The sequence below is a fragment of a genome, unplaced genomic scaffold (genome assembly GCF_019419815.1).
Source record: "Pyrus x bretschneideri cultivar Hongxiangsu unplaced genomic scaffold, Pyrus_bretschneideri_v1 Contig12, whole genome shotgun sequence".
NCBI classification, from domain to species: Eukaryota; Viridiplantae; Streptophyta; class Magnoliopsida; order Rosales; family Rosaceae; genus Pyrus; species Pyrus x bretschneideri.
In genome coordinates, this window is record NW_025999413.1 from 2368651 (window position 1) to 2396098 (window position 27448).

At 35.9% G+C, this 27448-nt stretch overlaps 2 protein-coding genes, 1 long non-coding RNA gene and 2 pseudogenes across 3 annotated transcripts; 2 read left to right on the forward strand and 3 right to left on the reverse strand.

Moving 5' to 3' along the window:
* Positions 1–167: 167 nt before the first annotated feature.
* On the reverse strand, positions 168–2381 carry LOC125474355 (pentatricopeptide repeat-containing protein At3g28660-like). The gene is made up of 2 exons (XM_048577914.1): positions 581–2381; positions 168–457 (listed from the first exon to the last, which is right to left on the reverse strand). The coding sequence occupies exon 1, from the start codon at positions 2305–2307 to the stop codon at positions 808–810; it is 1500 nt and encodes a 499-aa protein (XP_048433871.1). The 5' UTR covers positions 2308–2381; the 3' UTR covers positions 168–457; positions 581–807.
* A 1109-nt stretch (positions 2382–3490) lies between these two features.
* LOC103961878 lies at positions 3491–4947 on the reverse strand. The gene is made up of 3 exons (XR_007255806.1): positions 4654–4947; positions 4421–4557; positions 3491–4100 (listed from the first exon to the last, which is right to left on the reverse strand). It is a non-coding gene; the product is annotated as an uncharacterized LOC103961878 (long non-coding RNA).
* Positions 4948–7993: 3046 nt separating this feature from the next.
* On the forward strand, positions 7994–10552 carry LOC125474108 (annotated as a pseudogene).
* Positions 10553–18329: 7777 nt separating this feature from the next.
* LOC125474356 lies at positions 18330–20549 on the reverse strand (annotated as a pseudogene).
* Positions 20550–21911: 1362 nt separating this feature from the next.
* LOC125474206 (uncharacterized protein YtfP) lies at positions 21912–25864 on the forward strand (the record flags this gene model as incomplete). Its single annotated transcript, XM_048577642.1, has 17 exons — positions 21912–22106; positions 22232–22357; positions 22492–22551; positions 22641–22754; positions 22838–22925; positions 23199–23344; positions 23423–23524; positions 23669–23740; positions 23813–23912; positions 24009–24091; positions 24448–24525; positions 24631–24729; positions 24823–24873; positions 24962–25018; positions 25155–25196; positions 25329–25416; positions 25527–25864. Coding segments are annotated over 16 exons (1476 nt in total), but the record flags the coding sequence as incomplete, so codon positions are not given.
* Positions 25865–27448: the final 1584 nt, after the last annotated feature.

Below are 27448 nucleotides of genomic sequence, written 5' to 3' on the forward strand. Positions count from 1 at the left end.
TTCTTGTTCATATTCTGTACATTCAGCTCCAAACCTGCTCAAATTTGCGATTATAGATAGGAAAGGAAGTAGCACATCATTCAAAAGAAGCAAGGAAACGTTGTTAGCAGATTTTTTACCCGGGCCTGATGGAATTACTCTATTCAATTTTCGATATTCTTGATGTATGAGAACAAAAAACAAGTCTAATTAATGTGAGGTTGAAGTGTATAACTGAAATCAGTAAGTTGAATACAAATGCAGCCAATTCATCTTTAATCTCATTAGAAATACAAGATACAATTCATGGAGCTGAGACATCGGGAAATCGTGTTATGGTGCTAGCAACTCTACTAACGTTTCCATGATAAGAAAAACTAAGGAAGCAGATTTACCGGCAACCTTTTTTTTGGGTCAACATACTAGTCTTTGTTGCAGGTGGTGATCGACAGCAACTTCGTTATCCTAGAACCGAATCCTGCAAAGATTTTATCTTCAACTTATAAATATTATTTCATCCAAATGCTTGTGGGTTAGAGGGTTAATAACATGGAATAAGATATGCAGGATGTAACTGTTCGTAGGAAAGAATTTCACGCACCCTTTTCTGCCTCATTCAGAGTGATGAGGATATTTCCCAATCAATCTCAGCATGCATCTTTAGACATAACCTAGTGGCAAGCGAAGCTCACAAAGCTTGAAACTTTGAAGAGAACATTTGAGCAGCAACAATTTATGGCAAGTACCGACAGGCAACGAGAAGTCATAATCCTTGATGATTCGCAATCCAGAAGGACCAGACGTGTTAACAATAGGTATGCAGACCCTTCAATCCTGAATTAAGTCAGCAGATATCAGCTCCAGCATAGCACCTATCTGTGCTCGGTGTAAATGTGATACATCTCCTGAAATAAACTCATTAACTTTTCCATCCACCTCTATCATACTGCATCCTGGTGTCTTATTCGTTCCTCGTTCACCGATCATCTTCCTTATCCTAACTGCATCTTCACTTCTCCGTGCACCCAAATAAATGTTTGATAACTGAACATAAGCACCAGCTTCTTCTTCGCTGTCCTTATTTTCTAGCTGTAGAAGTTCTTCAACAGCAAGCTCTGCAAGATCAACATTCTTACGGACTCGGCACCCACTCAGTAAAGCACCCCAGACAGAAGCAAGTGGCTTCATGGGCATTCTTCTAATAAGCAGAAGTGCTTCTTCTAGCTGACCTGCCTTGCAGAGCAAGTCTATAACACAGCTATAATGCTCATGTTTTGGCACAATCCCATATTGAGTTTTCATGTTTTCGAGCAGAGACTTGCCCTTCTCGAGGAGACCTGCATGAGTACAAGCCATTAGCACTCCAAGAAGGACCACCTCATCAGGCCTGAGGCCATCCACCACCTGCATTCTATCCAAGCAATGAAACACTTCAGTTGCATATCCGTGTGCTGCAAAACCTCCAATCATGGCTGCCCACGAGACTGCATTTCTTTTTGACATTCTCTCAAAGGTTTCCACAGCCAAATTAATACAACCACACTTGGCATACATATCTACGAGCGCAGTCCCAACAAACACGTCTGACTTCAACTCTTTCCTCCTTTTAACGCACTCATGAATCCACCTCCCTTGCCAAAGAGCCCCCAGATTAGCACAAGCCGCGAGCCCTGTAGCAACACAAAAGTCATCAGGCTCAAACCCACATACCAACATCTCCCGGAAAACCTCCAGAGCTTCGGAAGCCAATCCACATTTCAAATACCCATTCACAAGAACATTCCACTGTATAACATCTCTCTGATGAATTTCATCAAACAGCTTCCGGGCATCATCTAAAACCTTGCACTCAGCGTACAATCTAACAAGCGCCGTCTGAATATGAGCATCCAACAAAACCAACCCATTTTTCACCACCCAACTGTGAATTTCCGTCCCCGAAACTAGACAAGAACAATTCACGCAACCCAGTATCACAAAATTAAACGTATAGTTATCGGGTTCTAAGCCGCTCTGTTTTAACATCAAATGGAAGTAATACATCGCCAAATGCGGCTCAGAACTACGATAATATGCTCTAATGAGAGTGTTGTATATGTACAAATTGGGGGTCTGGGTTTGTTCGAAGAGAAGAGACGCGTACGGGAGGTTGCCGGAGTCCGATAATGCGCAGAAGGCGATGAGTTTGCTGACGGCGTAGGTGTTGAGGTGGACGCCGGAGGTGACGAAGACGGCGTGGGTGGCTCGGAGATTGAACATGCTGGTGCAGCGTTGTGCTAAATACATGCAGCGGCTCCATGCCTGTGTAGTATAGAGGAGTTGGCTCATGCGCTTCTACGTGTTTAAGAAATTGCCAACAGAAAGTATGCATGCACGAGTAGGGGGCGAAGCAAGGACGTCCCTACAACTCAAACTGATAGACGGTTAAATCGAATAGCTTTAAAGTTTTCGATACGATGCACGACGGTTTAATAGTATTTCTCTTCATATGTAAGTGAGACATCTTATATTTGATGCTCGTCAAAGATGAATTTGAACCATATTATTGCTGAGGCTAAGCCCACCCCTTCTCCGTGTAAATAGTGTAAATAATATCGTTTATTAAAAATAAAATTTTGCGATAGGATAATGTTAGTGAAACAAAATTTATAAACTAAATAATATGTTTTTGTTTTGAGTACATCGATATTTTTACATAAAGGGAAAGGAGTTCAGATAAACTACACAATTGGCAGCCTAATTTGGTATCGAATTCGTCATCTACAAGATATCGAATTCGTCATCTACGAGATTCGAACCTAAAATCTTTCACTTTCCAAGTGGAGAGGAATACCACCAAACCATAGTATTCAGTGGCGTAAACTAATTGACATGAAAGTTGATGATTGCATTATGATTTCAATGTTGATTTATGTAGAGACTAAATTTATAGATAAAATTTGTAAACTAAATGCCATGAAAGTGGATGATTGAATTATGACTTAAGTGTTGATAAATGTTCTTATTCATATTAATGACACGTCATTTACTTTGTAAATTTTATCTACAAATTTAGTCTCGTTAGCATTAGCCGAGAGAAAATTGGTGGTTTAGATTGGATCGAAACCTTTGGGTACCATTTGGTACGCAGACGAGACTGGACGAAACGGAATGGGACGGGACGGGACAGAACAGAGGTTATGTGTTATGTTTGGTACACGCAAGACGGAACAGGACGGTTGTTTCGTTTTGTGTTTGGTACACATTAGACGGAATGGAACCAAAAGATTGAATGACTAACTTACCCCTGTTCTATCTGTTGTTTGGTACAATGTTTATGCATGGGACGGGATGGGACGGGACATTTTTTTTTTTTTGAACTTGTTCATATTTGAACACATAACAATACCATGATTAGCTTTTGGAGACTGCAGAAAAAGCAGGACGAAAAACAATGGCAGATAATTTAGAGAGACAAAGTGAATGACTAAAGATTGTATTCCTTGAACAGTAAATGAATTACAGAAAGAGGTTTTTGTTATTTATACAAATATTCTTTGCTTCACTCATAAGCTACTAACCAACTAACTAATATCCCTACAATCCCAACAGACCTAATGTGTTGCAACAACATACATGGAGACCTATAAAATGAAAAGCAAAGAGTATTGGTAAGTAATAATAAAATAGAAAAACTACACAAATCACAATCAGAAAAGTCTGGTTCCATTTCCCTTTCAAACCAGTTCTCCAAAGCTCTTTCATATTGCCTAAAGAACAATGGTAATGTGGTATGTTAATTCACATAGCCTTCAAAAAAGAAGCCATCGTACTTTTGATTGGGAGATATAGCATCAAAAAAGGAATCCCAGAAATACACAGGTACCCATTGAGCACGAGTATTGTATAATGATTAAAGCCAATCATTTCTCCACCATTCCACGATGCACCATTCCTTCGACATCAATCACTTCAACATCCATACTAAACCCACTGTGTAATGCTAAATAATACAATTCCTATCACTCGAGCTAATAAAATAGCAGTGCACTATGTGTTATCTAATGATACATCAACTTTTAAGTTGTTGAGTTGTTAACACGATTTGAAATCTTCTGCAGGAATTCCAGTACCATGTCAGCCTAATAGTCATTCCCAGAAACAGTTAGATAGTTAAAGCATCTAAGCTCTCAAAAGTCACATACAACTTTCATTCTATTCTCAATGAATGCAACAAATTTCTCAAACACAAACAAAAACAATAAGATATTACCTGCAATTGTATATTGTAGCCATCAATGGTTTAAATAACTAGTTAAGGCAAAAAAATGTAAAGTCTACGAGTTCAAGTTGAAGCATATAAGCTCACTAAACATGCAACTTCCACAAGATTTCTCAATTCATTTAGGCAATTTTTTCAAACAAAAAGCAAACAACCAGACGGGGAGGCTTAGGATTGTACCTGTAGCGAATCCATTAGACAGGTGAGCACAGAGTAGCCATAAGCATCGACTTCAAAGCCACATCCGGAGGTGCAGAGATTGCGGGGCTTCCGCCAGCATTGTAAGTGTTCATCACGCTCAGCAAACTCTTCAGAGCCTGCAAAAAACAGAAAAACTCAAATCTCAAATCAGACAAATAAGAAATCTTTCAGATCGATTTCAAACAAATCGTCGGGAAAAATCAAGTAGGTACCTCTTAAATCGCCGATTTGGCAATGAGGGACGAAGCTTCAGTTCTGAAAAGAAAGCAGGTTACCAAGTAGTTGTTGTCGCAGAGGTATCGGTCGACAATGAAGGCGATTTGTATGGGGGTGACCATTCCCTTCCCCAAATTATCAGATTTCTTGCCTTTGGATGGCTTCCCCATTTTTTTGAATATTGAGAGATGTCGTGGAAAACTAGGGCTCAGATGGAAGGGAGGAGGAAGAAAAAGGAGACGAAGAGGTTGAGATCTGAGGAAATAGACAATGGGAGAGGGGCATTTTTGTCTTAAAATGTTATAATTTTGTATTCTACGGATGCGGAACGAGTCGTTCCAGGGGATGAGGTAGAACGAAAATTCATCCAAAACTTGTCCCGTTGAACAATGCAATCCACCCGTTTTAGGTGCACCAAACGTGGGACGGAACGTGTCGTTCCACTCCGTTCCGTCCTGTCTTACGTACCAAATGGTACCTTGAAGTATAGTGGAAAATGGTTCGAGGACCTTTTGACTCCGATTAAATCCAGGGATGAAATCGTCAATTCACGCTCTTTCTAATTGACTCGTGCCACGTCATCCCACCTTACCATGTTTTGCTTCTCCGTAGCAAACGGTTGCAGTGGCGTACTGTAAAATCGAATATACAAGAGGAGTGCCTATGAGATTCACCTTGGCGTGGTTTTGAATTGATAACATATTAAAATACGTCGGAAATTCAATTATATTATATGTTTTTATCAATATTATCGTTAATGTATTGATAACAAGTTGAAATAATTGTAAATATTATTATTTGTATTGGGTGCTTTTGAGTTGTCAACTTCTTAATGTGAGTTTTAACGTTTTATAATATAAATTGATGAATTTTTTTATTTATTTATAATTTTCACTGGTTATGACACGAAATGCTTCGATCCATACTTCGTACGCATTAAATAATTTTTGAAAAAGACTAAGATACGTGGAATGTGGCAGAACCCAACGGATTTTGATCAATCTAGAGCTCTGGAGCTCCAATCAAATCAGGTGTATTATTAATTACTTTTTTGGTGAACTTTTGTATTATGAGATTATTGTATTAGGCACTCTATCAAATCAGGGGTATTATCAATGCAGGCAGATTGTCTGCATTTCGGTTACCGTGTCATGCTCATTTTATTTTATTTATGAGATCACGGTTAAATCACGTTAATATTTTATATTAAATTTTTTATAAAGATAATAAGATAAAAAGTAATAAGAATATAAAATGTTGACATGGTTTAATCGTGATCGTATTAATAGGAGAGAATAAGAAAGACACGGTAACAGGAAGACAATCTGCCTCTGTAAGCGAAGGGGTTTCCTTGCTTCTTCTGCACGATGTGCTACTTCCTTTCCTATCTATACTCGCAAATTTGAGCAGGTTTGGAGCTGAATGTACAGAATATGAACAAGAAGGTATCTGATGTTGTTAAACAGGTTTTGCAAATCAGTCAAGACTCACTTCCTGCTGAAGGGCAGAAGACAATCATAGTTAAACCACAAGTATAAAACGAAACAAGGAATAAACATACATTTTCGTTATATATGTATCCCCTAAGAAACACGCATGTATCACATTCACCGATCACGTCTCTCACAGAGGTGAAACGCACTTATATAGGTTGGTTCTGTGTAAATTGCACATCTGTGATAGAGGTGTTTAACAATGTGATTGACAAATTTGGTACGAAATACTTTTGTTCCAGTAAGTTTTTTGGAATCAGACATCAAACATTTTAGAATTACCAAGACGAAAACATGATAACCCCTTGAAACAATTCTAACCTTTGGACGATGACGGAGCAACAACGATATGCATATAGTGGTTGTTTGGCAGAAGATGAAAGCGAAGGGGATAAAGTTTTCCAATCAGAGATTGCGTGAACACACAACAATTTCCTCTAATCCGGCTTCTTCCTTCAACTTTTGCTTCAACCCTTCTACCTCACTACCCTTGAATGGGAAGGAAAACTCTTCCGATGAATCCTCAACGTCTCCTTTCTCATTAGCAACACAATAGTAGATCATTCTCCCTTAAAAAAGTAATTAATAATACACATGATTTGATTGAGTACCTAATACAATAGGACAAAGATTGGCTGTCTTTCCACTTTCGGTGCCCTTCCGTGCTCTTCTGTTTGTGTGGTCACGGTTAAGCCATGTCAACATTTGATATTAATATTCATTTTTGTCTTATTAGCTCTATAAAAAAAATAATATAAAATGTTAACGTAATTTAACCGTGACCACACAAAACACAAGGACACACGAGGACAGACAATCCTTGTCCAATACAATAATATCGTAATACAAAAGTTTGCCAAAAAAGTAATTAATAAGACACTTGATTTGATTGAGTACCTAATACAATAAGGATTTGGATCCGAGCAGAGGGTCCGAGTCCTACTCATCAAATAATACGGATTATTGGATTTTAATCCAATGGTTACAATTATTGTAATTTTTAGTAGAACTTCCTATTTGTAACCGTTGGATCAAAATCCAAAGGCCCGTGTTATTTGATGAGGAGGACACGAACTCTCTACTAAGGAGAGGATCCAAATCCATACAATAATATCATAATACAAAAGTTCGCCAAAAAAGTAATTAATAATGGAGTAGGATTCTCTCCCCTCTTATTCTCATCTCCTTCCCTTTCCTACTCTCACATATTATTTTTTGTCTTTTGTCTCTATAAAAAAATCAATATAAGATGTTGATGTGGCTAAACCGTAACTATTCAAATTAGGAGGGAAGAAAATATGAGAAAAATTAGGAGATGAGAGAATCTTCTCCTTCAACGAAAACATGTATATGTATCAAAATCTAATTTCCCATAGGTCAGCAAATACAGATACCCTAGGTCTATATATATAGGATAATTTGAGGAAAATCAAAATTTTAAACAAAATTATATAAATTAAATGATAAAATAACATAATATTTTAATGAAATTTAAGTTTTATCCTAAATGTCCTTGGAGTTTTACGACCTAACCAACTACCTAGTTGAAAGCAAATGGATCCTTTTCGGATCTTTTTTTTTAATTCACCAAATCAGATGATTTAAACTATTGAAATTTGATTTAATAGGTTAAAATTATTTCAACTTTTAAAATGAGCTCCTATTTGTAACCGTTGGATTAAATTTTAATAACCTAGATTCCTTGATCTTTTGGATTAGAGGAAGGATCCGGAGAGGGATCCCTTTCCCAGTTGAAATTAGGACCTACAATTTGTCAGACTCATTGTTGTTCAGTCTAGCTCCATGGGTTCAACTACTATATATAGAGCTACTCTTCCCTTAATATTTGCAAGAAAAACAAACCAAGAGGCAAACAGAAGTAGTATTTAGTTGGCATGGGAATGAGCAAAGTTCTTGTGGTAGGTGGTACTGGGTTCGTAGGAAGAAGGGTTGTTAGGGCAAGCCTTGCCGTAGGTCACCCAACATATGTCCTTCAAAGGCCAGAGATCGGCCTTGATATTGAGAAGTTGCAGATGCTCTGTCCTTCAAGAAGGAAGGGGCTCACCTCGTGGAGGGTTCATTTTCTGATTTCCAAAGCCTTGTTCGTGCCGTCAAGCTTGTCGATGTTGTCATTTGCACCATGTCTGGGGCGCATATTCGGAGTCACAACATTTTGTTGCAGCTCAAGCTTGTTGAAGCTATCAAAGAAGCCGGGAATATTAAGGTACGTATGCCACTAATTCGCTAGTTATGGACTAGTAATATTTCCGTCCACTTTGTGCAAAAAATGGTGATATTTTGAAATTTAGAGTATGTTTGATAACTATTTCAACTAAGTTTTTAGTTTTTGTACCCTTCAATTTTTGAAAATTGAACACAGAATAATTATGACCTCATTGTAGTTTTCTCTGTTTTTCTTCCCTTGCTTTTTTTGTGTGTGTGTGTGTGTGTGTGTGTGTGTGTGTGTGCAGCGTTTCTTACCATCAGAGTTCGGTCTCGACCCAGCACGCATGGGACATGCAATTGAACCAGGAAGAGTTACATTTGATGATAAAATGGTTGTGAGAAAGGCGATACAAGATGCTAAAATCCCCTTCACTTATGTATGTGGTTTCGCCTTTGCGGGTTATTTTGGTGGCAACCTTGCGCAGCTGGGGACAGTCCTTCCTCCAAAGGAAAAAGTGCTTATCTATGGAGATGGTAACACAAAGGTGACATATTAATTAAGTTTACAATCAGGAAAACGCTCAAACTATAATATATCATATAAGTTTCTACATATCTATATGGTTTTGGTTTAATTTTAAACGACGTAGAACTAATCGCCTTCGTTGATGATTTCCATTTATTGTGTAGTGACTATTGTGGATGAAGATGACATCGCAACATACACTGATTAAGACTATAGATGATCTGCGAACATTGAACAAAACATTGTACATTCGTCCACCTGAGAACGTAGTCACTCATAAAGAATTGGTTGAAATGTGGGAAGATGTTATGGGCAGGAAACTACAACAGATCACCATTTCTAAACAAGACTTTCTTGCTTCTATGAAAGGTATTTAATTATGCGGAATAATTAAAGAAAATTACTAACTTAGTTCATGAAACCCTAGCTTGTGGGCCTGTGGCTCAAAGGCTACCCGATGGGTAAATTTATGTGGTTAACATCGTAGATCAATCTCGTAAAGGATTTAATTGTTCGACACATTAAATTTCTATATAATTATTTAAGGGGTTTTTTAACTTTAATTCTTCAAGAATATTAAAATTTAAAATAAATTTGATGTTAAATTACATATTGAATATAGTCCATTGATGTGTCCTTAATTCAAAATAATTAATGTGCATTTTATGTAATGTCTTCCATTAAATATTTAAATTATAATATACAAATTTTAATTTATTTTTTGACCAAAAAAAGTTTTTTTTTTAATTTATTAATTTTATTTACATTCTTCAAATTTAAAAGACTCAATTAATGTACCTAAATGTATGTATAAAAAATGTATTATATCGAACTAATGTATTTAAATGTTAGTACCAAAATGTATGTATTGAAATATATGCACCGAAATGTATTATATTAAATTAATGTACCTAAATGTGTGTACTGAAATGTATGCACCGAAATGTATTATATTGAATTAATGTACCTAAATGTTTATATCGAAATATGTGTACCTAAATGTATGCATTGAAATGTATTATATAGAATTTAATGTACCTAAATGAAGAAGACAAAGTACATCGAAATATATTGTATAACAAAAATTAGTTTATCTAAATGTTTACAACAAAATATATTATAATAAATGAAATAAAAATTATAATTTTAATGAAATAAAATTAATACATTAAGATTAGGAAGAAAAAGAGAAATAATTAAAAAATGCTAATGTAATTGATAAATAAGGTTATTAATGTATCAAGGGACTAAAATTATATTTTGATCTTACTCATAATTTTAGTCTATAAGTCATCTTTGCTAAGGATTAGAATGAAGTTTTCTAATTATTTAATCATATGCTAGTTTGATTTTGATCTCGATTTGAATGTCATATTTCAGGTATGGACTATGCAGGCCAGGTAGGAGTGGCGCATTTCTACCAAGTTTTTTATGAAGGCGATCTGACGAACTTTGAAATAGGGGAAGAAGGAGAAGAAGAAGCTTCAAAGCTTTATCCTGACGTGAAATATACACGTTTAGATGAATACTTAAAAATATATGCATGAGAAAAAGAAAAAAAACAACTATTTAATAGTTTCTCAAAACTTTTTCGAGGGACACTCTTGTAGAGTTCATTACATATTGTATTTCAATTATCTAATCGTCCATCTTTAGATATCTCTCCGAAAAAATCAATACCAGGCTTCTGAGAATAACCTTTGGTCACAAGCCTTGCCTTGCTTTTGTGATTTTTGCCAATAGCACAATCAAAAACAAAAGAAATTGACAAACTTCTCACCGCTGTGAGAAAGCTTATTTCTATTTACTATTTTTCTAAAACTAGCAGTAGAGGGATGTCCAAACCTCTTGTGCAATAGCTGTACAGATGCTTTATTACTGATTAAAACAGAATGAGATGTTTGTTGATACTGAGGGAAGGCCTTGAACTGGATATAAACCATGACTAACTGCCGCCTAAAAAGCATCATCCCTTGAACGATCCTAATTTCAGATGCATCATAATCAAAGGAAAACTAATGAAAATGGCTTAAACTTTGAATTTTAATGATAAGGACAAAATAAAGGATAAAGTGAATAGTACTAGGATTAACTTTTTAGTGTAAAAATGTGGTTTTTCGTTAAAGTAAATAGTACTATGGCCTTTTCGTAACTCCTAGAATCAAGGGTTTAAGAACAATAATTATCTTTTAAATCTGGAAGACTTTGAATGCGGTCCCTAACTATCAATATTCCTGAAATCTTGTTGGTTTTCAATTTTTTATCGAAGTCCCTGAAATTAATGTTATAATTTATTTCTATGTATGTTACTATATTTTTTAAATTAAAAATTAAAATTTGAGTTGTTTATATTAATGAGATTTTAAATAAAAACTCGTAATCTGTGGGGTTAAAAATATTAAAATATAAATTATACTATTGTGTGTGTATATATAAACATGGGTACATTCATCAAAATTAACAAAAACAATTATTGTAACATAACATGGGTACATTCTTCAAAACCACACAAAAAAAGTAATAGATATTAGGCTTAATAACATTAGTAAATTTCTTCAATTAAACTTGACATGGATACATTCTCAAATGAAAAGAAAAGAATGTACCCATATGAGTTTAAAAATGGATTAGAAAAAAAAATTGAATAGATTTATATAAGAATGGGTACATTTGAAGATTAAAAATTTGAAAAAAAAAATTACATGAATGGGTGCATATAAGATTAAAAAATTGAAACAATTTATAAAAAGCTAATGGATACAAACTTATTCTAATTTTTTATTTATTTTGGAAATGTTTTGAATTGAAAATTAGTTAGGAGTTTAATAAAGGTGTGAGTATTAAAATCCCAAATCAATTATTAATTTTTATTTAAAAAAAATGTAACTGACATGTAAATTCATTATTACATTAATGCTAGACACTTGGATCAAAATTTGAAAACTAATAAGATTTCAATCAATGAACATTAGTAATTAGGGACCGGATGCTAATTTTTCCTTTAAAATATGATAGGCAGCAAGAAGATTGAATTTCATCATAGGAGCATGGAGTACATTATTTAATCTAAAGGCAGTATGAGGAGTATTAAGCATATATATGTACCAATAGGAGGAATAAAATACTTTCTCAGCACACCTTCTCTCATAAACCGACCTTTTCAAGCACTCTGAGACCCCACATTTTCCATGTCAATAAGCGATTCAAGTCTCTCCAAATGTGTCCACTCTTTGAATATAGCCAAGTTCACCTGTACACCAGTCATTGCCCAAATTGAGGGTCGCGAAAATGACACTAATTGGTCTGTTGTCAAGGCAAATTGCCTTGAACCAAGGATGTTTTGTATCGATATTCTTGATATAGTCTAGACCTTTTTCTTTGTTGTCATAATCTTCTCATGTGCACAAGCGAGGCACTTTCTAATCGGAAACCCACACCATGAAATCGTCAACGTTGGAAATCTCCAACGGCCTAAGGTTGATCTTGGAGAGGTCAATGCCACTGCCTCCACTTCTTTCCTCCTCCATATGTGACATTCTCACTATGGTCGCTTAGAAATTCTGAGAGGACGTTGGAAGAGCCTTTGAGTTGGGTATACTTTCGCACATAAATGGTGACGGCATATGAAATTACCTATAATAGCCTTAGTATTTGTTTGGACCCGATTTTACATCATTGGTTCGAGTAATCGAGACCGTTAAATAAGCAGGATTTTAGACCAGTTGAACGACAAAGTGGTTGAAATGATTTTCAATTATTATTGGGCAATAATATTATGATTTTTATCATAATAATTGTCTCTTAATAATATATTTAATTATCTAAAGCACAGTTGGGTAATAAAGTCATGGTGATTTGATACAATGCCGTGTGGTTTAATACTGATGCAATTTCGTAAAAAGATAGCATGACTATCTTGAATGGAGTAAGAGTATGGCAAGATGATCATCAAGTTCAAAACTAATCAGATAATGAAGAATGCATGCATGAATAGTGGAGGATAATGATTACATTTTTGGTAAATGGCAAGGTGATGGAAGATAATGATTACATTTTTTGCTGCAATGAGTTTGCACTGATAAGACAAACAATAAGGGAGCATTCTATGGCTTCCACGTGGAAGATTAAATGCACCTGTACATGAGAATTATCTCAAGGATAATTTCAAATACATGCGGATTAGCAACATACGGGAGAAGGTCAGTGCTTTGATACGTCTGGCATCAACATAGTATTCCACGAGTCAGATCCTACGATGGCACAACACATCAAGCAAGTTTTCTATAAATACAAGGCATTCTGCAATGTTCAAAACCTCTCCAATTCAACATACATACTGCTCTGCGCAAACTCTTGTTCTACGCGAAACCTCTCAACAACTTTGAGATTTTTATTTTCTTTGTCTCGCCGACACATCTTCAGTTTGGATAAATAACATTGTGAAGGCAACCGGTGACATCTTCAGTTTGGATAAACAACACTAGAGCCGTAAAATCAGCCGATCAATGAGCACCTTCAGTTTGGATAAACAACACTATTTCTTGGCCGACTGATTACCTATCCAAGTCTCGGTCGACAAAGATTTTCGAGTCCTTATTGGTAGATGTCATCTCAGTAAAGTGAGGTGTTACAGGTTGCTACATTCGGCACATTGAAAGCCGAATGTGATATTGAACTTCGCAGAACTAGCAGCCTTGTCTTTAGGCTCTAGAACCCGAAGGCCGAGACGTGTTCCTTCCTCAGCCGCAGTCGCAAGATCAAGAAGTCAGCAGTGCGCTCAACGCCACATCAACATATTTTACTCCCCGGCCAAGCTCGAACGACTAGTTGGCACACCTCACACATAACCGAATGACGTAGTTAATTTATTAATTATTCGGTCTGTGCACCACGTAAGCTTGGTAGTTTTTAGGGTCAACAATATTATAATGAAAAAAGGATGCTAGGGTCATTGGTTTGGTTAAATTACTTGGAGTGGTGAGCAAGATGTAGATCTACTACTGGTAGTACTCAACAACTAGAACAAAAATTTTATGATATTTTTCTTGTCTTGGTTAACTATAGACATGTGGGTTAACTTAAGCCAACTCGGGCCGAATAGTAATGGTCTTAGCCTTACCTAGCCTTAATTTTTTTACTATAATAGTAAATATGGCCGGGCTAAGCTAATATTGTCAAGAATTAAACGTAAAATTTCTCATTATTTTATCATTTGAGTTAAAAGTCTTAATTCATTAATATATTTTTTAATATGGGACAAATTAGGCCTGACCTTTATAATTGGGCCATGTTCTGGTCCATAAGACCTTGGGCCTGAGGATCCTCCTGACCAAGCTCATCGGGCCGTTGAAATTTTATCCAACGGTTACAATTATTATAACTTTAGAGGGGCCCCCTGTTTGTAGCAGTTGGATAAAATTTCAACGGCTCGATGGGCTTGGTCAGGAGGATTCTCACCCTTTACTCAAGAGAGGATCCTGATCCGTATGTTTTGATATGGGTCTAATGTATTGCACAGTCATAGGTAGGGTCTTATAAGTAGAGCAATTAAAATGTCCATAATTTGAAAACAAAATTGCACCAACTATCGTTGAATGTTTTATCATGACTCTTCCAAAATTAACATGGAACTTTAGGTTACACATCAAATCTCATCATTTTATAAAAAAACTCTCATCTTTTTTAGTGTAAAATATATCATTGTATTAAAAAAAAAAAAAAAAAAAAGTTACTCATCAAATCTCGTCATTTCATTAAAAACTCTATCTGACTCCTGTTTTGAATTTTCCTCACCATTCTTGCAGATTAGTATCCAAATTTGAATTTGAATTCGCATGAAACTATGAGAACTACAAGTAATTTTACATGTTTTCGTTAAGTCGTTTACAACAGTAAGCTTCATTTTTGCCGGTATTTGTTACATGATTCGCAAGCATTATACATTGATTGTCTTATGTAAGTAATTGCTCAAAGAGGCTTTTGACATTGATTGTGTTAGCTTCGGGGGCTTTTAACATTACCAAGATGGAGGACTACATCTTACTGTTAGAATCATGTAAAATTACTTATTCCACCATGATAGGTAGTTACAATTCAATAGGTAGTTTAGTTTGTACAAGTATTTATATGGCAGGTAGTTCAGACTGTAAAAGTACTTATATAATAGATAGTTTAGATTATAAAAGATCAGTTGAAATATAAGTTTATGCCGACTAATATTATAATATGATTGTCACATCCTGGCCCGGGGCGGATCACTTCCCGGGCCCGTTCCACCACCGTAACACAATATTGTCCGCTTTGGGCCCTAGCACACCTCCACGGTTTTGTTTCTAGGAACTCACATGAGAACTTCCCGATAGGTCACCCATCCTGGAAGTGCTCTCGCGCGTTACTCGCTTAACTTCGGAGTTCCTATGGAACCCGAAGCCAGTGAGCTCCCAAAAGGTCTCGTGCTAGATAGGGATGTGAATATACATATAAGGATCATTCCCTTGTGCGATGTGGGATGTCACAATGATAGATAGTTTAGCTTGTACAAGTACTTATATTACATGTAGTTTAGACTGTAAAAGTACTTATATGATAGGTAGTTTAGATTGTAAAAGATCAACTGAAATCTGGGTTTATGCCGACTAATAGAGTACCTGAGTTGAAAAAAAAAATAGAAAAATAATATAACTAATAGCGAGATCCCCCAAGAGATTTATAGGTGTTCGAAATTTTGGAAATGTCCTAAATTAATTTTAGGAAATATGTGGTGCGAATAGAATGACTCTAACTTGGCTTATAGCACATAGTTTTTGTGAAAAAAAATTGAAATTTTTAGCTTTAAGAAATATTTTGCGCTGGAGTTAAGGAAAATATTGCAAAACCTTTAGATATGATCCTACCGATTATTAGGTTCAAAAACTATTTTTTATTGATTCTTAAAGTGAGAAAAGAGAAAAATATTTTTAAGTTTAGGTTTTAAATCATTAATTACAAGTGTTTAAAAATGAATTATAATATATTTTGCACGGAAAAAAATATATTTTTAAAAACACGATATAATAGTTTGTTGTTATGATAAGAAAAATAAAAGAATAAAAGAAACATTAACAAAATAAAATAATAATTGAAAAGGGATGGGTCGGTAAGAAGATAGCGACCTTTACAGCTAATAGTCGCTATCTTTTTAGCGATTATCCTCAAGAAGAATTGCTAGCAAAGTACCGATCGAATCATTTTCTTTTTTTTCCCCTTTTTTTTTCTTTTTCCATTGAATAGCTATAGTAGAGTAAAATAGTAATCACAATGCAAAGTATCAACCTAACAACAAAAAGTGATGACACATGGAGTCCTATTCATGGACCTAAATAAAAAAATAACTAAAAATTGGACTAATCTAATTGTTAGGCCATAAAATTGGGAAAGGGATCATTTCTGGATCTCTTCCACCAAATCCACCTAATCACCTAATTTGGACCATTGAAATTTAGTTCAACAGCTAAAGTTATTATAACTTTTAAAGGGGCCCCCTGTTTGTAGTCGTTGGATCAAATTTCAAGGGTCTGGATTGATTGATTTGGTGGATTGGTGGAAGGGATCCGGAGAGGATCTCTTTCCATGAAATTGGACCTATTTCAAGTTAATTTATTTACACATAACAGATTTGTAAGGAAGAAGTTAATTTAAACCACATATTAATTAAACTCTTTTTGTCAACTATAAGAAGGTGAAAAAACATTTTTGTCTTCTATCACAAAATAAAATTATGGACAATAAAGTAATTTGCACGAACCAAATTTTACAGTTGTTTTTTAAAGCATTATCTACATATAATTTTAACAAACCACCTACAAGAACTCCGGATTTTTACGGGTGTATTGTTTTATGAAACTTCGAATTTCTATGGCACTTATTTTCAAAACTTCAAGTTCGAGTTTAAGTACGAACTTTAGGTTCATGATACTTGCAAACAAACACAATATACATATGTAGTGAACGAGAATAGTTGCGGGATCCTATGTGTGAAAAGAATAAGTGACGACCCAAAATATGGGGCTGTCGTGGCTTGCAGAGCAAAAAGAGTGGTTGTTGGGTTGCTGGGCAATAAAGGAGAAGTAAATAGGTTAACAAATTATATACCCAATTATTGGGCTAAGAAGGAAAAATGAAAAATAAGGCCTAACCCATGGGCTTGTTATTTCATGCGAGCCAAAAAAAAAAAAAAAAAAAAAAAAAGTGGGACGGTTTGGTGCATATGCCAATTGGGTTGCAAGTCAACTGCAAGCAGCCCAGGTCCGTAAGAAAGGTGATGCAAAACAGCTTTGTTTTGGACCTTAGAGTTTTGGAGCAGGAACGACTTAGTGGACTTGGGCAACGCGGCTTCAGGCTGCGGCTCTTATGCGTGTAGGGTTTGAAAAATCTCATTTTTTTTCTTCTCTTATTCACGCATATTCAATTCACCACAATTATAAGAACAATAAATTTAAGCTGAATCTATAATTTGAAAAAAAAAAAAAAAAAAAGGTAAAATTAGAGTTCATGCTTCCTGGATGAATGTTTCATGCAATCATTGCTGAAAAAATATCGAAATTGAAACCATGTTTTATAGATTACTTGGATTGCTTGATGAATATTGTGAATGACTTTGTAGTAAACAAGCATTCAGTTTCTTAGCCCAGTGTCAGGAGCGTGTTTAACAATGCGTTGTGACCTAAATTTAACTGAAGGAGAGAGAAGGGTGAAGCTACATAAAGAGAAAAGATAGGCTTAGAAATTACTCTGATGATATTTCTCCGTACCTTGTGTCTTTTTTAAGAAAAATAATGGGGTTACTTTCCCTACAAGTAATACAAAGTTGTGTCTTTTTGTTTTTTTTTGTAATTAATTCTTGAATTGTATCTCACTAACATTAATAGTTGTTGAGACTATAAATACTCAAGTAATGATTTTTGTTGTGAAATTGGTGTGAATGCCCACATAAAGAAAACAACCACATATGGCTAAGGGTGAAAAGTGGAAGAATAGAAGTCAAAATTATATTCCTTAAATAGTAGAAGTTTGGTTTTTATTGTTTTGGTGTGTAAGCCTTTTACATGCATTAAAAGAGACGTATGCTTGTATCGTATGAGTAGTACAAAAAGATGAAAAGCAGAAAGTAATAATCATGTTTTCCTCTTTTGTCTCTCTCTATGTTCATTTCTCTTATCTGATACTAGTGAAGAAAATAAACAGAATAATACATGGCTCCTGTTTCACTTCAATCTCTAACAACTTTGATAATATATATAGGTACGCGTCATCTGATAATAACATGCTTCTAAATACTTAAGGTAATCATTATCTTGAATTGGTCAAAACTTCAAAAGACTTCAAAACAAAACTATCGAACACTCTAATACTTTAGCACATTTAATCATATATATTAAACATTAGCCCGTTCTATCAACTATATTTTTCTCTCAAGTGAGGCATAAATATATATATATGTATATATATATTATATGGCATTTTATAACGAAATATATCGCGGGATACTAAACCTAGTTATAAACTAATTTATTTATTTATTTTAGTTTTACATATATTAAAATAAACTGTTAAATGGATACCCGTTTATAACCGTGGGTAATACCCATAACCGCTCATTTAAATTTCACGGATAAACGGTTATATCCATAACCGTTTATTTATCTAAACAGTTCTCCATAATCGTAACCGTCAAATTTAAATAGGACAGATAACCGCAGCTACCCATATCCAATGAGTATATGCCCATCCCTAACCTTGACCCTTTATACAGGCCTGCTAGCAGAGCAGCACTAGGCAAGTTCCACAACAGGTTAGACATGACGTTGTTGTGCGGTTTTGGTCCCCTAAGAATTTTACGCACCCTTTTCTGTCTCATTCAGAGTGATGAGGATATTTCCCAATCAATCTCATCAAGTCAACCATGCATCTTTTAGTCAGACATAACCTAGTGGCAAGCGAGGCTCACAAAGCTTGAAACTTTGAGGAGAACATTTGAGCAGCAATAATTTATGGCAAGTACCGACGGGCAACGAGAAGTCATAATCCTTGACGAATCGCAATCCAGAAGGACCAGAAGTGTTAACAATAGGTATGCAGACCCTTCAATCCTGAATTAAGTCAGCAGATATCAGCTCCAGCATAGCACATATCTGTGCTCGGTGTAAATGTGATACATCTACTGAAACAAACTCATTAACTTTTCCATCCACCTCTATCATACTGCATCCTGGTGTCTTATTCGTTCCTCGTTCACCGATCATCTTCCTTATCCTAACTGCATCTTCACTTCTCCGTGCACCCAATAAATGTTTGATAACTGAACATAAGCACCAGCTTCTTCTTCGCTGTCCTTATTTTCTAGCTGTAGAAGTTCTTCAACAGCAAGCTCTGCAAGATCAACATTCTTATGGACTCGGCACCCACTCAGTAAAGCACCCCAGACAGAAGCAAGTGGCTTCATGGGCATTCTTCTAGCTGAAGTGCTTCTTCTAGCTGACCTGCCTTGCAGAGCAAGTCTATAACACAGCTATAATGCTCATGTTTTGGCACAATCCCATATTGAGTTTTCATGTTTTCGAGCAAAGACTTGCCCTTCTCGAGGAGACCTGCATGAGTACAAGCCATTAGCACTCCAAGAAGGACCACCTCATCAGGCCTGAGGCCATCCACCACCTGCATTCTATCCAAGCAATGAAACACTTCAGTTGCATATCCGTGTGCTGCAAAACCTCCAATCATGGCTGCCCACGAGACTGCATTTCTTTTCGACATTCTCTCAAAGACTTCCACGGCCAAATTAATACAACCACACTTGGCATACATATCAACGAGCACAGTCCCAACAAACACATCTGACTTCAACTCTTTCCTCTTTTAACGTACTCATGAACCCACTTCCCTTGCCAAAGAGCCCCCAGATTAGCACAAGCCGCGAGCCCTGTAGCAACACAAAAGTCATCAGGCTCAAACCCACATACCAACATCTCCCGGAAAGCCTCCAGAGCTTTGGAAGCCAACCCACATTTCAAATACCCATTCACAAGAACATTCCACTGTATAACATCTCTCTGATGAATTTCATCAAATAGCTTCTGGGCATCATCTAAAACCTTGCACTCAGCGTACAATCTAACAAGCGCAGTCTGAACATGAGCATCCAACAAAACCAACCCATTTTTCACCACCCAACTGTGAATTTCCTTCCCCGAAACTAGACAAGAACAATTCACGCAACCCAGTATCACAAAATTAAACGTATAGTTATCGGGTTCTAAGCCGCTCTGTTTTAACATCAAATGGAAGTAATACATCGCCAAATGCGGCTCAGAACTACGATAATATGCTCTAATGAGAGTGTTGTATATGTACAAATTGGGGGTCTGGGTTTGTTCGAAGAGAAGAGACGCATACGGGAGGTTGCCGGAGTCGAATAATGCGCAGAAGGCGATGAGTTTGCTGACGGCGTAGGTGTTGAGGTGGACGGCGGAGGTGACGAAGACGGCGTGGGTGGCTCGGAGATTGAGCATGCTGGTGCAGCGTTGTGCTAAATACATGCAGCGGCTCCATGCCTGTGTAGTATAGAGGAGTTGGCTCATGCGCTTCTACGTGTTTAAGAAATTGCCAACAGAAAGTATGCACGAGTAGGGGGCGAAGCAAGGACGTCCCTACAACTCAAACTGATAGACTATTAAATCGAATAGCTTTAAAGTTTACGATAGGATACGACTACCTTTTAATGGTATTTCTCTTTACATGTAAGTAAGACGTCTTAGATTTGATTCTTGCTAAAGGCGAATTTGAACCATATTATTGCTAGTCTATTGTGAGGCTAAGCTCATCCCTTCTCCTCCTTCTCTTTAGTGTAAATAATACCGTGTATTTAAAAAAAAAAAAATTACGATAGGATAATGCTAGTGAGACAAAATTTGTAAACTAAATGACATGTTTTTGTTTGAGTACATCCAAATTCCCAATGGTGGAGCCATTACGGGACTAGGGAAGTCGTAGGCCTATCCTGCAATTTTTTATTATCTTAGCTATGTATAAGATATAGCATAAACTCCTTTTGCTTCTAGTAAGTTTAGTTGCAATCTTGGAGTCCCTAGATAAGAGATTCTCTACGTATAATGATGTACCTTTTTCTACTTGTTAATTACTTCAAGTTCCCCTTTGGGTGGAGGAGATTAATCTAGGTCGGAGTTTTCGAGCACAGTTTCTTAATCTAATAGTTAGGATTTATCACTAATTGCTTTTAAGCTAAGGACTGTTGGCTTGAACTTCTAGTCGATCGTTTGTCTCTCTTTTTAAGCTCTGCTCTTAAGTATTATTTGGATTAAGTGAATATATGGTCGATGCTATTTGAGATAAATAAATAAAAATACAATCAACCTACACAATATCTTAGGCGTTAAAAATAAAAGTTTTAGATTTGTGAAAGGCCCCCTGTAAAGCAAGATTCTGGCTTTGCCACTGAGTACATCGATATTTTTACGCTAAGGGGAGAGGAGTTTGGCTAAGCTATACAATGGGCAGTTTAATTTGGTATCGAATTCGCCATCTACGAAATTTAAACTTAAGACATCTTACTTCCAAGTGGAGAGGAATATCACCAGACTGTAGTACTGAGTGACGTAAACTAATTAACATGAAAGTTGATGATTAAATTATGATCTAAGCATTGATAAACGTAGCGGGACTAAATTTGTAGCCAAAATTTATAAACTAAATGACATGATAGTTAATGATTTGATTATGACTTAAGTGTTAATAAACGTTCTTATTCATATTAATAACACATCATTTAGCTTGTAAATTTAATTTATAAATTTAATCTCTTTAGTATTAGCCGATAGAAAATTGGTGGTTTAGATTGGATCGAAACCTTTGAAGTATAGAGGAAAATAGTTCAAGGACTTTTTGACTCGGATTAAATCCAGGGATGAAATCGTCAATTCACGCTCTTTCTAATTGACTCGTGCCACGTCATCCCACCTTACCTATGTTTTGCTTCTTCACAGCAAACGGTTGCAGTGGCGTACTGTAAAATCGAATATACAGGAGGAGTGCCTATGAGCTTCACCTTGGCGCGCTTCACTTTGGCGCGCTTCACTTGGCGCGCTCCGCCGTCCGTCACTCTAGAGTCCGCTCGGAAGCGACGGTCTCCGCCAAAAACAATGGCCTTCTTATTTCAACCCCCAAACAGAATAAATTTACTTCAACTCCCATCCCCACAGCTCAAAACAAGGTAACATGATAAAATTTGTTCTTCAAACCTTGTTTCTCAGACAATTTTATGGTTTTTTTTTTAAATAATTTAATTTAATTTAAGTTAATTTTTGGTCTTATTTGTTTGAGATTTTTATTGGGTAGGCAAGTGAAGAGCTGTTGGTGGTTGTTGGGGGTGGAGCAGCTGGGGTTTATGGAGCAATTAGAGCTAAAACCCTAGCTCCTAATCTCAATGTAGTCATCATTGAGAAAGGAAGACCTTTATCCAAGGTTTGTTTTTGTTTTCTCCGCGAAGACGATGTTTTAAACTACTCTAATCAACGAGGGAGAGGATTCCGAGGCACGAAGTAGAGGTGATGATGCCTAATTAGTTGGTTTGTTATCGAATTTGTTATTGTTGGCAGGTAAAAATTTCTGGAGGAGGCCGATGCAATGTGACGAATGGGCATTGTGTCGATACTATGGTAATTAATATAAACATGGGTTCTTTGAGTTGAGATTAGAGCATCTTTATATAAATACTTTGGTATCAGAATGATGTTCTTGGCGATAGGTTTTGGCAGAAAATTACCCTAGGGGTCATAAAGAATTGAAGGGAGCGTTCTTCAATACGCACGGGCCAGCGGATACCATGTCCTGGTTTTCTGATCAAGGGGTTGAGCTGAAGGTTTGCATACGAAGTTACATGATGTCAGTTTGTTTTTAATGTATTTTGTGTTGAATGTGTAATTTGTGCTCTTTGAACTGTAGACTGAGGATGATGGAAGGGTATTTCCTGTCAGCAACAGTTCGTCTACGATAATTGATTGTCTCATGTCTGAATCGACACGGTTGGGAGGTATGTTTTTCCACTGATTCAATGGTGGTGCTGTTTGATATTTCCATTTGTTCCTTTTTATTTATGCTTATGTGGCTCTCGTTACAGAGCTACTTCTAAGATAGATATGTTATTTTTTAGACCGACTATTACGCCTTGAAAAGTTGTACGGGGGTTTGTATGACATGATAGTTTGAAAGAAGTTAATTCTGCAGTCACCGAGTATGTTGTCATTTCATAGACGTGTAAGATAACTTGCAAGTTGTTTGTGCTGAATTTGAGTTCCTCAACCAGTTTCTCTTCAGACTGGAAAAGCTGTGGTAACTGCATCTTCTACTGATGGAGGGAAATTCCTTTTGGGGGTTGAAAATCGTACATTCAGTTCTCCCGAATATGTTGAAGCTGATTATCTTTTGATTGCCAGTGGTAATAGCAAGCAGGTTGTGATAAATTGGTGTTCCCTTTTACTGCCACGTTGATGGATTAAGTTTGTTGATATGCCTTCGTTCTCATCGCAGGGTTACAGTCTTGCATCTCAGCTTGGTCATTCAATTGTAGATCCAGTACCAAGCTTATTTACTTTCAAGATTGAAGATCCACAGTTGAGAGACTTGTCGGGGGTGATTATCTTTCATAATGATCAAAATCCGTTGCTTACTGCATATCAGTTGTAACCATCATTGTCTTATGTTCCTTACGAAAAATGCATACTCGAGAGAATCAAGCTTGTGTATGGGTCTTAACCTTCTTGTTTTAACTTTCAGATTACATTCCCTAAAGTTAAGGCAACACTGAAAATAGAGAATGCCCGGAGGAATATACCACAGCTTACACAGGCATGTTATATCTGTTCCCATCATTAAATTTTCAATAACTCATGTGTCATATCTAAAGATTCGGAACTGCAGGTTGGACCTGTACTAGTCACACACTGGGGATTTAGTGGGCCTGCAATTCTTCGGTTATCTGCTTGGGGTGCCTGTGTTTTAGCTGGTTCAGGATACAAAGGCAAGGAAATTCTTCTCTTTTTATTTAATTGTTCTGGCCACGTCCTTTCATTACATTTGTGATGTTGTTTCTCAACTTGGTAGCAATTGAATGCAGGGAATCTTATTTTAGACTTCGCACCTGACGTGCATATAGAAGATCTGAAGTCAATCGTCACACAACACAAAAATAAGTTTGCGGTAATCCTTGCTCTTAAGTCTTATTGCTTCCTTAATCAAAGTCATGGTCAAAGTGGAACTATGTAACTAGTTTTGTTATGGGCAATGATGAGGCTAGGTGGGTTGTATACTAGAGCGCAGACAACTTTATTCGTAAGAAGGTGGACTAACACTTACAAATACTTCTGAAATTAGGAAACCTATGCACACTGGATTACGAATCTATTTTGTGTTCATGTTTATTTATTCATTTATGTTATGATTGTGACACAATGTTTAATTTTCTTCTAAATAGTCTCACTTTTGTGTTATGCCATTGTGATTTGTCGTGCTCTAAATAGTTCTCCCTCTCTTGTTTGTTGCCTATACTCTTGCAGAAGCATAAACTCTCCAATTCATATCCTTCAGAATTTGGCCTTGTGAAGAGATTTTGGATATATTTATTGGGCCGCCAGGTTTGATGTTGTTCCGAGCTTCAACATCATGTTTTGCAGGACTCTTAATAGACAAATTAGCCTTACAGATTTTTGTTTTTTTGCTTTTCATTATTTCATGTGTAGGAATTACATGACGATACCTTGTGGGCTTCCATTTCAAAGAACTCATTAATTTCTCTTGCGCATATGTTAAAGAATTGTAACTTTTATGTTACCGGAAAGGTAGGGTTCTGTGACCCTACTTTGCACCCGCAGTTTCTTTCCTTAAAAACAAATCTTTTACTGAAAGGATATATGCTTCTTTTCATGGTGAAGAGTCAATATAAGGATGAATTTGTCACTGCCGGCGGTGTTCCACTTTCTGAGGTCTCCCCCTCTCTTGGCCACTCTCCCTTTCTCCCTCTTCTCTGTCATGTTCATTGGAAGTGTAATTCTGTTTCTCGCTTTTGTTAAGATATCGCTGAATACGATGGAAAGCAAAATCCAGTCGCGTCTATTCTTTGCTGGAGAGGTAGTATCCATGGAAATATGTTGTTCATCAAAAGATTCAAAGCAAAGAAGAAATAATGCGCACTTGCATTTCTGTATGCACACACAGACACACCAGTGTCCTACTTATTGTGCTAAAAAGTAATGTCTGTTTTCAGGTACTGAACGTTGATGGCATCACTGGTGGTTTCAATTTTCAGGTAAAAGAACTTCTTTTATAAAAGCACTTCTAACGTCATGTAGGACTTAGCAACTGCATCTTCGCTGTCTATCATCTATTCGCTTAATTAACTGTTACTCGGTTCTCCTGCCCGGCCTGTTTTCTGCTGCAGAATGCTTGGTCTGGTGGATACATTGCAGGAACTAGCATAGGTAAACGGGCGGTTAGCAGTTAAGTAATTACCTTCGCGACGGAACTTGGTAAGCAATTCTTGGTACTCAACTGCTCATATCAGGAAACTACAGGACACAACACACACGTATTTGCACGTAAACACTGTATCTAATTTAATTGGTCTGGTGCTATACAGATGGTCCAGATGAAGAGGCTGTCGGTGATGGCGGTAGACCTAATTAAAACGTGAAAGTTTCCCCTTGTTTTTTTTTTCCTTACCTAACAATTTCGATAGTCAGTCTGATCTGAGTCATGAACAAATATGTCTGCGTTGATTTAGCAGACAAACTTTATGTGCTTCCACTGTACAAAGTGCTTTTTCTTTCTCTATTTTTTACTTTTTTTTGGTCGAAGCTTTTCTTTAAAGTGGCTTTTTATGTGTTTGAAAGGAGAAAGTTTTGGATGTGTTGGAAATATGATTCTGTATTTTTTTAAGTATCCAAACACTTAATGTATCGAGAAGTATTTTCGGCACATTGAAAAATCTCTTTCCTGAAAGTTGCATTAGGTGGAATGGTTGATTAGTAATGTGAGACAAACAAAATCTCAACCAGTTGCCTTTTTTTTTTTTTTGTCAAAACCTTTTAATTTGGGTTTGAAGAGACATTAGTGGTCTTTTCACTAATGTGGCAGTGTCACTTCCAAGGTTATCAACGGGAAAATATCCCTTCCGGATCTCTCCTACTAAAGTTCACCAATTAATTAATTAATCCAGGCTTTTGAAATTTGATTAACGGTTAAAATTATTATAACTTTTAAAAAGGTTCTTTGTTTGTAGTTTGTGGATCAAATTTCAAATATTCAGATTAATTGATTGGTGGGATTCCCATCGAGGAAAACTTCAGTGTGGCCATCTGAACCAAGGTCAAAACTTTTTTGGTCAAATAATAAATTTATTAGATTAGATATTAGATTAGGAAGTTCATTGAGTTCGAACTTACGTTGTGGTGCAAAAACAATACTCTTTATCATCATTGTAGTAGAGGACCATTTGCGCCATCATCTTCAATTTAATCGGAGATTTGTGTTGATTATTATTAATCTAGTTTTGGGAACATAAGCGAAAAGTCAAAGAAATAAGATAGGATAAGGATTGTCTACCCTTTCACTTCTGGTACCCTTCTGTTTGTATGGTCACGGTTAAGTCACGTTAACATTTTATATTACTATTCATTTTTGTTTTATTATCTATATAAAAAAAACAATATAAAACGTTGATGTGACTTAACCGTGACCGAACAAAACAGAAAGGCACAGGAAAACACTGGAAATAGGAGGACAGACAATCCTTGTAAATGAAGGTACAGGATTTGAGCTTGGAGTTTGGAGCCGTCATATTTTTTGACCATGTTGACTGTGTTAATTCAATTGTAATTTATTATTACGTACTTTGATTTTTCATAGTCTCAAACAGTAAAAAAATTAATAAATTGCACACAGTTCAATATATCAAATATTATAATATTTATTAAATCTTTTTACAAAATTCCAAGCAAATGTATTATTACATAGTATATTGGGATGTGTCTTGTTCAGATAGTATGGTCAACCTAATGAATCTAGTAAAATGACAAAAGAAAATACGTCAGAAATTCAATTATATTATATGTTTTTATCAATATTATCGTTAGAGAATTGTTATTAACATTTCAAAAATCTTATTTTACATTTAAAATTTTTTTATATTAAGAAAGAAAAATACATTTGTGAAGAATGTAAAATGAAATTTTTAGAATGTCAATAACATTTTCCTATCGTTAATGTATTGATAACATGTTGAAATAATTGTAAATATTATTATTTGTATTACGTGGTTTTGAATTGTCAACTTCTTAATGTGAGTTTTAACGTTCTATAATATAAATTGATGAATTTTTTTTTTTAATTTTCACTTGTTACGACACGAAATGTTTCAATGCATCTTTCGTGCACATTTAATAAGGGTTGTGATTTTCACATATCTTTAACTGCTTTTCTCACACCTTTTCCTATTTTTTAATACTTAATTGATACCATACTATTTAATCTTCAATATATACCCTTCCTACTTTTTTATGG